Source organism: Equus quagga, chromosome 1, assembly GCF_021613505.1.
Source record: "Equus quagga isolate Etosha38 chromosome 1, UCLA_HA_Equagga_1.0, whole genome shotgun sequence".
NCBI classification, from domain to species: domain Eukaryota; kingdom Metazoa; phylum Chordata; class Mammalia; order Perissodactyla; family Equidae; genus Equus; species Equus quagga.
In genome coordinates this window covers 164,107,031-164,121,470 of record NC_060267.1, presented here as the reverse complement: position 1 = coordinate 164,121,470, position 14,440 = coordinate 164,107,031, and the positions used below count along the sequence as shown (strand labels likewise).

General features: G+C 46.2%; 1 protein-coding gene across 4 annotated transcripts in view; it reads right to left on the bottom strand.

Moving 5' to 3' along the window:
* Nucleotides 1-11,641: 11,641 nt before the first annotated feature.
* RFTN1 (raftlin, lipid raft linker 1) overlaps nt 11,642-14,440 on the bottom strand; it is a 197,882-nt gene continuing 195,083 nt past the window's right edge. For all 4 annotated transcript variants that reach the window (XM_046676243.1, XM_046676250.1, XM_046676226.1 and 1 more), the window contains exon 10: nt 11,642-12,974. In XM_046676243.1, coding sequence (XP_046532199.1) covers nt 12,570-12,974 — 405 coding nt within the window. In that variant the 3' untranslated portion in view covers nt 11,642-12,569. The remainder of the gene's footprint in view (nt 12,975-14,440) is intronic.

Here is a 14,440-nt window from a genome sequence, read left to right as displayed (position 1 = left end):
TTTAAGTGTTAGTATGAGTACCACTGCTTGCCAGAAAACAGATCAATTACCAGGTCTTTCCCAAATAGTCCACCATTAAAGGGCCTTTCAGTGAGGCCCAGAGCCCTTCCTCACCAACAGGGTGTCTGCAGGTGGACGTGGAGCTCTGAGATTAGGATGTTCCCTGGGACCCTGATCCTGGTCAGTAGCCCCTACGTAAAAAAAAAAAAGAAAAATTTCAAAGGTATGCCGAAGTAGAGAAGACAGTAAAATGAACTCCTGTGCATCCATTACCCAGTGTCCGTGATTATCAGCATTCTGCTGTTCATTTTTGTCTGCCCTCACCTTCGTTGTGTTTTGTTGTTGCTGGTGCATTTTGAGGCAAATCCTAGAAACTATGTCACATGACCTGTAAACTCTTTAGTATATCTTAGCAGACACATCACTGCAACATGACCACAGTGACATCACCATACTCAACGTGAGTAACAGTGATTCCGTAATAGCATCTGAGACCTTTCAGCATTGTTTCCCCCTCTGCCTCAGAGTCCGCACGTTGCATTGGGTTGATAGGTCTTCTAAGTTTCTTTTAATCTATGGCACCTTCTCCCTACTGCATAGACACATATATAGACACTTTTCTCCCCCATCATTCGTTGAAGAAACTGGGTCATTTGTCTTACAGACTTTCCTACATTTTGAACCCAGCTTACTTCCTCAAGGTGTCATTTAACATGATCCTCTATCCTCTGTATTTGATGTAAACTGGTAATCAGGTCTAGAGCTTACTTAGATTCAGATTCAAGATCTTTGTTTGCAAGACTACATCGTAAGTGGTCTTTTGTGCTTCCTATTTCATCACATGAGGAGGCATGTAATGTCTGATTGTCCCAGTTTTAACGTTGTTAAGCTTGATCAATGGGTTCAGCTTTCATCAGCCTGATCCATCCAGTATAAAGTTCTCTGTCAGCCTTTCGCCCAATTATCTTAGTAGCTGGTGATCATTGGCTATACCTACTATTTCACAAAGGATTAATTGTCCATTTCTATCATTTTTCCTGCATTTATTACCTGTGATTCTTCTGTAAAGAACTTTCCCTCATTGACTTAGCCCTAAAATGAGTCTGAGGAGGGAAGACAGGATCAATGCTTGATTCTTTCCCTTATTGTCTATTATGAGTTGGTGCCCTAGCAACCTCAGTGATGACTGGTGAGATTTTTTTAAAGTATCATTATGAACTCATGGCTTTTTATACAGCTGGTGGTTTTCATCCATTGCAGTCAATTTTCCCACGTTCAGCTTGTTTCAGGTTGCTCCTGCTGTGTTAGTGGTCCACACTAAGTCACGGGGGTTGATAATGTTTGGAGCTCCTAGAGTTGCAAAAAGTGCTCTAATAAACAGGAAGGAGGAAAAGGAGATGGGTGTGGTGTCAGGAAGCCACATGAAGAAAATGTTTCAAGGAGGAGGGACTGGTCACCTGTGTCGTTCTGCTAATAATGACAGGAAAGATGAGTTCTGATGAGCAGCCATCAATTTAGCATCTGGAAGGTCTTAGTGATCTTAATCAGATGGATGGTAGAGTGAGAACATTGGAGTGGGTTTAGAAACAGCTGGGAGGAAAGAAATTGTAATGAGTGAGTGTAGAAAATAGTTACAAAGAATTTTACTGTAAAGGGGAGGAAAAAGATAGGATGGGAGCTGGACTTCATTTTTTTAACTCATTTTTTAAAATTGTCATTTTTTTAAACTTTTTATTTTGAAGTAATTGTAGATGTATAGAACAGTTTCAAAGGTAGTACAGGGTTCCCATATACCCTTTACCAGCTTCTCCAATGTCAACATCTTACATAACCATGGTGTATTTATCAAAACTAAGAAATTAGCAGTACAGTTAAATTGGTACAGTACTATTAACTAAACCACAATTAGTTTCTTTAGGATGAAAGAAATAACAACCTGATTGTATGAAAAACCATGAAAGAGTCATTTAGTGGGACTTCAGTTGGGGAGGTGATAACTCTTTCTAGAGGATGATAAATTGGTTAACTTATTCATTGAGCATCTACTATTGCACTGTGTTAGAAATGAAAAGGAAAGTATAAGACAAAAGTTATCTTGAGGAGCAAGTTAAATACTTTGGGAAACTATTTTTTTGTGATTGAAATGGAAATGCTTTGGGGGAAAAATGATTTTTTTGCAACTATCACTGATTGAAAGAGAAGCTATGGAAGATGGCTGTCTGGGTGAGTCATTGGAGCGATGCTATCCTAAGGTGGAGGAGCGGGAGGTGGTGGAAAAGGTTGGGGAGAATTGTTATTACTGGACGCATAGCTGCAAGTGCGTATACATGCAAAGATGTGAGTACCAACATATGCGTGCGTGCAGTGATTGTCAAACAGTATCCAATGTCACGTGCCTGACATTTCTGCCTGACCTTTTTTTTTTCTTTCTGAATGGAAAACAGCAATTTCCTTTATTCCTGGGCATTGCAGATGATCATATGCTGATAATTTAATCTGAGAGCTCTTATTTCATTTTATTTTAAATGAAACTCAAAGAAGTATACTGTTCTTCTCTTAGAGAAGCAGTGATGTGTTGTTTTTAATATTACTCTTTCCTAATATGCACATAGGCAGCGCGCGTGGTGATGACACATAAAGATACCCACTAGCCCACCATCAAATCAAGACCTGCATTTTAAAATGTTTTGTGCTCAGGAGTCCAGACTTTCCTAGTAGTTGAGTGGCCATCTTGATTCAGTCTGTTCTGAGTTCTTAAAAACCCTGCGGGAGCCCATTAGCCAAACCTAATCTCTTCCATCTCATCCCATGCCCCATTTTGCTATGCCTGAGTCTACCAAGATTTTGTCCATTCTTTTGTTCTTTTTTAATTACCCGATAAATATGGTTGTATAAAAATCAAATAATATAAAAGTACCTACACTAAACTGCTGAAGTCCTCTGGTCCCCTGTCCCACTCCCCCACCTAGAATGAACTTCTGTGTAAAGAGCTTGCTAGACATTTTACGATGTGTTAACATGGAATACATCCATAGATATGTGTACTTGTGGATTTCATTCTTTTAACACACTCCACATTATGGATATATACCATAATGTACTTAACCATATCTCTATGACACACATTTAGTCTGTTTCCAGTTTGGGGTTATTACAAACAATATTGCGGTAAACAAACTTGTTTGTATAATTTTTGTGCGTGTATTCTTGTACAATTGCCAGAAGTATCATTTCTGGATCAAAAGCTGACTGGTGGATTGCCAAATTACCGTGTAAAATGCCTTACCGATTTATATGCTAATAGAGTATGAAAGTACCCATTTCCCTACCTTCTGGCCAACACTAGATAGTCTAAATCTATAAACTTTTTCGTAGTCAGTTGGGTGAAGGATTTCTTTTTAATTAATTTCCTGATTGCTCCCTAGCATCTTTTCGTAAAGTGTTTTAGCCATTTCTCTTTTTTCTTTTGAGAATGGTGTGTGCACGTTATATCTGTTTTGATGTCTAATTGATTTGTAACTCTTTATAAAATTGAATGAATATAATCCTTTGTCTGTTATATGTATTGCAAGTATTTTTTTTCTCACTCTGTTACTTGTCCCTGAATTCTGTTTGTTATAACTTATACCAGGGTTTTAAATTTATATATAATCAAATGTCAGTCTTTTCCCTTGGCTTTTATAGATCTCTTTTCTTCTGGTACTTTTACAGGTTTTTAATCTGTTGGGAATTTGTTTTTGTGCTTGATAGGGGATAGGAATTGGACTTTTTCCATATGGCTCTCTAGTTGCTCAATACCACTTATCAGATATTCCCCACTTTCCCCAATGGTTTGAAATGCCTCCTTTATCAGATACTAAATTCTCACTTACAGAAAGATTTTTTTCCTAGACTCTCTATCTACTCTGTTCCCAAGGTCTATTTATTTGTTCCTGCTCTGATATCACACTGTTTTAATTACTCTAGCTTTTCACTATATTTTGTATTTTCTTTACCACTATTTTTTTTTTCATCTCCAGGTTATTTAAATACAAATAGATCTTCTTTGTAGCAATACAACTTCACTTTCACAAGTAAAGTTATAAAGGAAAAGTGATGGGAATAGCTCAGGTTAGTTAACCTGAGTTCACTGGTGCTGTAGATTTTGGTTGGAGACAGCAGTGCTTGACATTTGATGAGAATTTCGTTTTATCTCATTAAATTACTCCACGGTATTGATGTGAAGTAGGCCGGGTGAAGGATGCTGCCCCATTTTGCCAGTAAGGGAAATGAGACGGAGTGGTTAGATGGCTTGCCCAAGCCCACATGGCTTGGAGTGACGAAGCCAGACCTATGGGACTTGGTCGTCTCCACCTCTCAGAGGACTTCCCTGTCCACCTACTCAGCCTTGGGCTTGTTCCAAAATCCTCCCCACTACTAAAGGGTTGGGCTCTCCTCCATTTTTAGAAAGATCCAATTAACCAGACCACCTCATCACCAGAGCATTCAGTTGGTGAGAACAAAAAACTTTTTAATCCAAATAGGGCTCTCTGTTCTTTAGAGACTGTAGAAGCCTAGAAAGAAGAAACAAAAAATGAAACTAAGTTTGGGTGGCAGTGTGGTATGATGGAAAGAACTTGGTGCCAGGCATCAAGAGACCTAAATCTTCCCTATTCTGCAGCTTGCTTCCTGCATGACTCACTCCACCTCTGTAACCTGCTCTCCTTATCTGTCAAGTGGGTGGGACTAGGCAACTTCAAATCCCTTTCAGCTTTCCCATTCTACAATTTCATGATGGAAAAAAGGGCCTTAGAGATCAAGGGAAGTTGAGGTTGGCCATTCTGATGAGAGATGGCTAAGGAGTGTCTTAACTGTCTTCAACTATTTGATGAATTGTTGCAATGACTGTTGTTTGCATCTCCAACACTGACAGAATAAGAAGAAATTGCCTTGGACTGAAGCAAGGGAAAAGCTTGGTTTGATGTAGAGGACTTTTGCATTGTCCTGCTGATTAAATTCTAGATTTGGGGCTCAAGAGAAATGGTGGAGTCACCATTAATAAGAAAGAAAACTGACAAGATTTGCCTGCTGGGGCTTCAGGTGGGCTGGACTGAGACAGGGGCTGAATTAATGGTTCCCCAGCTTCACGAAAAGGAAGAGTTGTAGACAGTTAGTAACTTAGGTATTTTGTGGATCCAGAAACTGGCGAGCTTGCTGGTTGTCCTTCATTCCAAGATGATTTTTTTGTTCTTTTCGTTGATGAATCAACAAGATAGGAGGTACCTAGGACTGAAGATTCACAAACAGAGATTCATTATGAGAAGTATTTGAATATCCACTCTGGTGAGTGAAATATATTTCTTACCAGCATTAAGCCTTTATATTATGTAGAGAAAGCAGAAAAATCCAGAGTCATACTGATCTTAATGACTAGTGAGAAACATATTTAAATACAGTGTAAGTTTTACTGCATTTATTATAGGGTGAAAACCTCTTCTTCACCAGTCAACCAACGTGGGATCCGTGTTCTTAAGTCATCTCTAGATTGATTGAAACCCTTTACCCATTTCCAAGACAGTCCCCCCAGTTGACAGCCATGGCTGTAATTGCTAGCATCACCATTAAGAGTCGTTTGGGCCCCTGAGACCCAAGACAGATGGTTCCAGTCTTACCCCTGGCATCTCCCCAACAAGCTGCCTGTTTCCTAACAACCGCCTCCCTCCAAAAATTAAAGACATATTCTTTGGGCCTTAAGGAAAGTATCAAGACTTATGTTTTAGTGACTTTGTAGAATAATGTTGAATTAGTCATTCAAATCCTGAGAACTAGTCCATGAGAGAGGCTCCGGAAAAGTTCTAAACAATGGCATTGTCCCTGGAGTCTGTACCTCTGAGGAGTGCCTTTGATAAGGACAGTGCTCATCGGTTCCTGGTATGGCTGGTAGCTTCAGTACCTCCCTCACTCTGCAATCGATTGCATAGTCTAGTCAGTTTTTGCTCCTGAGTTACTCTCAAATCTGTCCCCTTCTTTCTCCACTGAGGCACAAACCACCAGCATTCTCCCCTGGACTAGAGCACTGGCTTCCTACCTTGTCCCCTGCACCCTCTCTGGGTCCTCGGTACACCTTTCTCATTCAGCAGCCAGAGAGACCATTTAAAAATGCAAATCTGATCTTATTTCCCTGCTTAACGTGATCCCATTGCTCTTACCGTCGTGGGGACCAGAACCCCTGCGTGGTCCCCGCGGCTCTGCCACAGCAGGCCCTGCCCCATCTCTAAAGTTGCTGTTGTGCCCCCTCCCCGGCACACCCACACTCTGCAAACCTGCCTTACAGACTTCTTTCAGTCACTCGAACGAAAGCTGCTTTCTTCAGAGTCTGCCCTCGAATTCCTCCTTTTCAATTCTTGCTCCTCCTCATTACTGACACTTAGATAGCACTTACTGTGTCCAGCCATTCTCTAAGCGCTTGGCATATATTCATTTAGTTCTCACAACAACTATTATCCCCATTTTACAGATGAGACAACTGAGGCACGGAGGGGTTAAGTAACTTTCCCCAAGGCCCACATCTGGTAAGTGGCAGAGTCAGGATGCTGGCCAGGTGGTGTGGTTCCGGAGTCCGTGCTCTTAGCCCCCACACACACTGCCTCCCTGTGGACTGCTTACCTGACCACATCCCTCAGGTCTTGGCCTAAACTCTGACTTCCTCCGAGAAGCCTTCCCTAACCAGGTCACCTCTCCCTGTCCCGTGCCTTCACGGCATCCTGCACTTCTCCACGGCACTTCTCACAGTTACTACTGGTGCTGCTCCTTGGTGTCTGTTGTAAGCTCCAGGGAGCTGGGATTGGGTCTGGCTCGTCCACTGCTGTCTTCCCAGCACCGAGCACAGTGGGGCCAGGATTAAAAGCTCTGTGTCTGCAGTGAGTCATCTGATCCCTCATGCCCTCGTAAATGCACAGGTCTCCCACGCGGCCTGCTGCTCTGCTGGAGGGAAATGCCGCACCACACCGTCTGCAGCGGCTGGGGAAGCAAGCACCTGCCAGGCTCAGAGAGCCAGCTGCCTGTAGCCAGAGTTAGTTTCTTAGTCTGGCCACAGAAATGATCGTTATCAACAGGAACCTGTGGTGAACATCGCTTTTGCTTCCTCCTCTGGCAACAGCCACCTTGCACTCCCAGCCAAAGGCTCTTTGGGTCTTGTCCTTAGAGCTAGAGTTCACGCGCTTCCCTGTTCCAAACTCGGAGCCAGGTACAGGAAGCCCAGCCTCTCCTGGGAAGCTGCCTCGGTCGTTTGGGCAGGTCACTGAGCGGGCAGAGTGCTAATGGCCAGGGCCCACCCTGCACGGCTCACACAGCAGCTCCCAGCACGTCCGGGAGAGCTGCTGGCAACCAGAGCCACTGAGACTCCTGGGGAGGTGGTGCTGGGCTGCCTCCAGGCTGCCTTGCACACCCTGGTCCTGCTTTCCCCTTAGCCCCTCACCAGTCCTTTCACAACTTCTACTCCCAAATGCTGCCCGTGGCCAGCTCCGGGCCGTGAGCCCTGGCAGGACAGAGCCAGACTGTGCTGCTCCCTGCGGTCCCTGTGGCCAGCCCAGCCCAGGTTTCGGGTCAACATATTCCTACTAATAAGCACAGCTACATCTGAGAGCTGCTTCTGAAAGATGTTTTGTGGTTTAGAATAGGCCATAATTATTATGTTTAGATTAGAGTACTGATAAAATGTGCTTCGTAAGAAAGGAATTAGAATGTCTCCTTCTGATGTTGTCATGAAGCTGGTCCCATCACATAACATAACATGATCAATTTGGAGATTTGAAAAAGTCAGACAAGGATTGAACTGATGTTGACTGTTTTGTCACTTATAAACCACTAACAAAGATTTTATAAACATTATTAGAGTATTTCTGTTAGTCAGGATGGGATATGCTCTGCCTCCGCAGCAGATGAACCTCCATCTCAGTGGCACATAGCAAAGGTTTATTTATCCCTCACGTCATGGTCCATCTTGAACTGTGACAAGAGCGTTGGAGATGAAGAGAGGGCTGGGGTTGCATGGGCTCTTTTTAAAGGTGAGGCCCAGAAGTGGCTTACATCACATCTGCTCATGTCCCATGGGCCAGAACCCAGTCACATGGCCCCAAACTGCAAGAGGGCCCGGGAAGTTCAGGAGCCCCTGGGTATCAGTGAGCACGGACAGTCTCGGCTGCGTTTGTTACCTACCAGCATTATGAAGAACTGCTACATAGAGAGCCCTCAGCACGGACCAAGCTCTAGCACATCTTATTAACCCTCACAAAAGTCCCAGGAGGTGGGTGTCCTTAGCCCCATTTCCCACATAAGGAGATTGATGCTTGGGGATGGAAGGAATTAACCTGAGGTTACACGTGTAGGTTCTGTGCAGTTAGCGTTCTAACCAGCTGTGTTCCATACCAAAGCTTGGCTGGGCTTTTCCACTGAGCCCACGATGGAACAGTCTTCCCACCTTACTAACAGAGGTATGATCAGGCCCTCCCACGTCCACACTTTGACCATGTGGCCATGTGCACTTGAGAGCAATTGCAGGGGAGGAGGACATTTCCTCTATCCAAAGTGGGTTCGTCTGGCAGGAGAACAAATTAAATTCACATGAGACAGAATAGCAGGAGAAAATTAAACAAAGCTTTATAACATGTATACATGGGAGAAGTCAGGCAAGCTGAGCAACTCGCCAAAATGGCTGAAACCACCACTTAAATATCTAAAGACAAAGGAGGATGTTGGGGTTGGAGGGGGTGTCGATCATGGGAGAGTACCATACAAGTACAGTAAACAAAATGCACATTTAAGTCCTTGCCTTTGGCCTTGATTAAGAGTTTCTAGAGAGAAGGTCACCCCCTGTCTTCTTCCTGGTACAGAGAGGGAGGCACCTTTACAGATAGAGATTTCCTTTACAATGTAAATGTCTCCTAACAAAGGGCAAGCAAGTTCTACTTTTCAGTTGCTTTCCTGTCTGCAAAGAAACCAGCCTCAAATAATCATGCCAAAGAGACATATCTTGGGGTGGCCAATTCCAGTCCCCACACAATACACCTGCATTTCTTTAAGCAGGTTTGATAAGAATCCCTCCCCCTCCGGGAGTGGCCTGTGCGTGATAGGAACCCCACCCACCCCCCTCTCCTGAACCTCCGGAGGTGCAGAGTGGGTCCTGAAGACACTTTCCTAGTGAGACTCAGAATTCAGCCACAGCTTCATGGGAACATCTTTTCTGTTCCTGGAAGATACTTTTTTTTCCCTCTAAAAACCTCCTTCCACAGGCAAATGACTGGGCTGAAGAACTAGCAGAACCTTCCACGGCGGTCTCTCTGTTCCCTCCCTGAGGCTGGCCTTGGCCTCCGTGTCTCTGGTGCTTTGGACTCCTTAGAATACCCCTGGGCTGCACAGTGGTGGCAGCAGGGCCTATCGCAGTCACTTAGGTCCCCATTGCAGTCACCTGTTCACCCCTGGGCACTCTCCGTTCCTTCCAGACCCTCCGTGATGGCTGCAGCCCCAAAGACTAACCGCCACAGGCACAAGCCTCCTCATGCCAACGCTACAAGTCCTGAAGCTCCTACTGGTCACGGGGCCTGGTCGGTGCCAACGATGGCCTTTTACCCATCGGCAATGACAGGAAAGGAACTTTCCTTCAGGAATCCGCCTACTGGAAATGCACATGCAGGATACTGGGACTGGGTTTTATGGGCTGCGTTATTTACCTTCTGTAAAAAGCATTTCAGTCCACAAGGAACAAGCTGTGGTTCGATTCATAGTGACCCTGTGGCCAGTGGGTCTCACCCTTGGCTGCACTTTAGAATCCTGGGAGTGGAGGGTGGGGTTACAAATGCCCACGCCCCAGAGCAACCACTCACAGGCTCCGGGGTGGGACCCAGCCACCACAAATGTTCAAGTTCCCCCAGTGCCTCTAAGGTGCAGCCAATGTGGGAACCGCCTGCGGTGGATTGATTTTCTGCCAGATAGCAGCAGCGGTGTGAGGAAGTTGGGGGAAAAACAAGGCCTTCAGGAATTATTGGTCAGCCTGGTGCTAGGGCCAAACTCCCTGAGGAATTCAAATTAGCTACAGTCACCTGTAATTTTTTTCCACAACAAACTGAGCCAACATAAACGTCATTTAATTATTCAAAAACGTACCCAACAGTGAATGACGCAAGGCTGTTCCCCTGAAGGTAAAATTGTATGCTTTTCAAAGCTGTGAAAGGTGAGCGTTGTTCTTCTCCTAGCTTGTGCTAACTAGCATATTTTTTAAAGGTCGTGATCCTCTAAGATATGGGGCTAAGAAATAATATTTTCATGAAATCAAAACTCTGTGTAGATATTCCTGAGTATAATTGTGAAAAATGTCATTTTCCCCCCACTATTCCTAGTTTACTAAGAGTTTTTATCATGAATGAATGGGTGTTGAATTTGTCAAACGCTTTTCTGCATCTATTAAGATAATTATGTGATTTTTAAAAAATTCATTTTATTGAGGTCACGTTGCTTTATAACATTATATAAATTTCAGCTGTACATGGTTATATTTCAGCCTCTGTAGAGACTGCATCATGTTTCCCACCAGATGTCTAGTTGCCACCTGTCACCATACACACGTACCGTTTACCCTTTTTGCCCTCCCTCCGTCCCCATCCCCTTCCCCTCTGATAACCACCAACCTGTTCTCCGTATTTATGTGTTTATCTTCCACATACGAGTGAAGTCATACGGTAATTGTCTTTCTCTGTCTGACTTACTGCACTTAGAAAATGTAATATTTATTTATTTATTTTTGAGGAAGATTAGCCCTGAGCTAACATCCTCCACCAATCCTCCTCTTTTTGCTGAGGAAGATTGGCCCTGATCTAACCTCTGTTGCCAATCTTCCTTTTTTTTCCCCTCACCAAAGCCCCAGTACATAGTTGTATATCCTAGTTGTAGGTCATTCCAGTTCTTCTATGTGGGATGCCACCACAGTGTGGCTTGATAAGCGGTGCGTAGGTCACACCCAGGATCCAAACTGGTGAATCCCAGGCCGCCAAAGCAGAGTGCGCAAACTTAACGGCTACGCCACTGGGCCAGCCCCAAAAGATGTAATGTTTAACTAGTTGTCTTCTCTTTGAACAGAGCCTTTAACCTTTCCCAGTAAGCTTTGGGGGTAGGGTGGAGGAAGTTTGCTCAAAAATCAAGAGGAAAACGACTGTGCAATGTGGCTGTACAAGGGTTTTCCATTCTGCCCTATGAAAATATATTACATGTGTTTTTCATTTTAGCAAACTAGCAAACAGGGAAAAGATTTGCCTTGTTAATTAACTTACTTAAAAGCCTGGAAACATGCTTAGAAATGGATGCAGGCTTTTCATTTGTTTTAAAAAGGTATTTGTCTCCACCAACCCCGGCCATGGGAGGTAGCCGTGCCCTGAGTTCCCTGGTGGCTCCTGAACCCACATTCTGTCTTTGTGCAAATGACCAGAAAGCAGAGCGTGCTCAGCTGGCCCTGCTGTTTCCCACAGGAGCTTCATGTTCTTCCCCAAAATCGTCACGCTGCCAGGAGTTAGAAACTTCTGGAAAGTGAACGTGGGACATGGGGTCGAGTCCTCTGGACGTAGGAAAGGACTTTTCATTGCGACATGATAAATACTCAACACTTACAACGTACTGAACTCATCAACGATTTATTGCTTTAAGTAACTAAATGAGAAAGAGAAGAGACAGGCTGTTGTTTTGGTCAAGACCCTCGGCATTCTCTCTCCAAGGTTTACCAGTGGCATCTACTTAAAGCCTTCACAATACTCTCCCGACAACATAAGCACATGACAGCAGACATAGGAAACAACCTGGCCAATGATACACCAGTTAAAATAGCACAGAACGGGCTCCCAACCAGTCGGGTTGCCCTGAAGTGACAGAAAGAACGCGTGTTCATATGATGTCCTGAATACAAAATCTTTAAAAAAAGTTTTTGGCATTAATACTAACACAGAATACTTTCTTGTACATTCTGCAAGAGCAGGGGCACAAACAGAATTACCTCTTCATTTCCAGAGGACCAGTCTCTATGGGAATACTTTGAGGAAAGCCAGGATGGGGCACCTCCCCTCCCCAATGTCATTTTCTTTGCAAAAGCAGCAGGGTCCGAGGAGTTTAGGTGGGGAAGGGCAGCTGTGGGGGCTCCAGGGGTCTTATAATCACCAAGTAGCTGCAGAAAGCAGCAGAGTGTGGGGATGAAGAACCAACAGCCTTGGTTTGTAGTCAGGGAGGCCCGTGGAATTATCCCAATGCTCCCTGGAGGCCCTGGGGGGTGGACACAGGCACTGGATGGTCCAGACCCTCCCACGGGTCTAGAAGCATTAACCTGCCCTCTTGCATTCTAACACTGGGGCATATGACACGTTTCAAATGGATGTGCAGAAACCAACACTGTCAGGGACCCGGCCCTCGGAGGGCGCGGGTGAGCTCACAAGGAGAGGTCAAGCCAAGCCAAAGGGTAACACACGACACCAGGGCAAACCAGCCCTTAACCTGGAGGCTGGCAGGGTTCCCCAGGTTTGCCACCTCACCAGGCTTCAGCGCCAACTGCTCGAGACTCAGTTGTCTTCTGCTGTAGCAGGCTCTGCAGCCACTTCCTCAGCACCTCCCTCCCTGGCATCCTCTCCAGGATCGGGACCAGACTGCCCACAGCAGCCCCCCTCTGGGGCCCTGCAGTGGCTGGCAGGACCGTTCTGCACCACCTCACCCCCCACACAGAGCCGGCTGTCAGGATGCGGCTCTTCTCCCGTGACCTCTTGGATGGGGACCTTCATCTCCTCGGGGGCCCCATCCTCCTGCTGCAGACCCAGCACACAGTTTCCCACGTCGTCAGCTTTGGAAAACTGGTCTTCTAAATTCTTCTCATTCTCTTCTGCTTGTTGCTTGTCTCTGGCGCTGAGCTTCCCTTTGGATTTCCTCATCTGCCTGGTGTGCATGTCTTCTCGGGAGAAACGCCACTGAAACTAGGAATCAGAGAGGACGGGGAGAGAGAAATGCAGTCTCTGTGAGCTGATTGTTGTCGGCAGTCAGACCCACGTCACTTCGCAGAGCAAGACACACAATTCCAGGACTCCTGACACGACCGACACCAAACCCAAATCACAGCCCAAATGCATCAGCCCCACCGCCAGGGCCTGCTCACCGGGTTCCACGGTGTGATTTTAGACATGGATTTCAGGGCTTTGCAGGGGTGGAAGGGTATTTCTTCCCATTGGCCCCCTCCCAAAGTCTTGGGAAGGGGAGTCCTGGAATCCTGGTATCTGGAGGACCAGGATGGGAGAAGAGACGGGCCTGCCTTTCCTCAGTGCTGGGGTGCTAGCTACTCGCTTCCGCTCTGAGCCGGCTGTGGATGAGCAGGCACCGGGCCGGCAGTGTCTCCCCGGATTACCTGAGTCAGAGGGGCACGGAGCATGGGGCTGCACTGCGCAGATGCGCCCGCAGGATGGTGGGGTCACAGCCCCGGAGCGGGACTGCTGTGGCTGAGAGGCCCACCACCTCCCCAAAGGCCCCACTCCTTCCTGGGGCAGCCTACAACCAAGGACTGCCCAACCAACAGCCCAGCCTGCTTGTGCCAACTCAGGAAACTCCAAAAGGCCGTCCCAGCTCCGGAGCCACCTGGAGGGTTGGTGAGGCCACTTCTGGGACTGCCTCACAGCCCAACCTCTCCCCCTGCCCACTCTGCACCCTTCTTTCCCTACTGGTGTCGTTCCCAAGGGCACTTCCTCGGAAAACCTCCTCCATTCAAATCGTCTCAGACACTGCTTCCCAGGGAGCCCGACCCGCAACCCAGCATTTCCCATGGTACAGGGAAGTCCACAAAGGCTCAGAGAAGACCACGGTCGTGCAGTCAGCGACAGAACTGGGCTAGAAGCAGGTCATATCGACGCTGCGGAGTGAGACTGCCGGCGTGAAGAGTCCCAAGGCCGCCACGTACCTCCTGTTCTCACCCCTCTACAACAGGGACAGGACCTCTAACCTAAATCAAGGTCAGCAACTTGATTCTCTGTAAAATCAAGGTTGGTAACTTTTTCTGTAAAAGTCAGATAAATATTTTAGGCTTTGTGGGCCATCTGGTCTCCGCTGCTCTACCGTTGTGGCACAAAAGCCATCACAGATGATGCCATGAAACGAGTGAGCGTGACCGTGTGCCAATAAAACTTTATCTACAAAAACGGGTGGTGGACTGGGTTTGGCGCAGGAGCTGCAGTCTGCCAAGCCCCGCCTTAGAGGGTATTATGTGCATTCAATGATGCCATAGTCTAAGTGATGGGCGTAGCACTGTGCCTGGCACCTAAGTACCAGACGTGCTGTTACCGTTACCGACGCCGGATCTAAGTTCCACAAGGTCAGGGATGCCGTCTGTCCTACTTACTCCTGTCTCCCTGGGATACGGCACAGAGTGCGCACTCAAAAACCATCTGTGGGATGA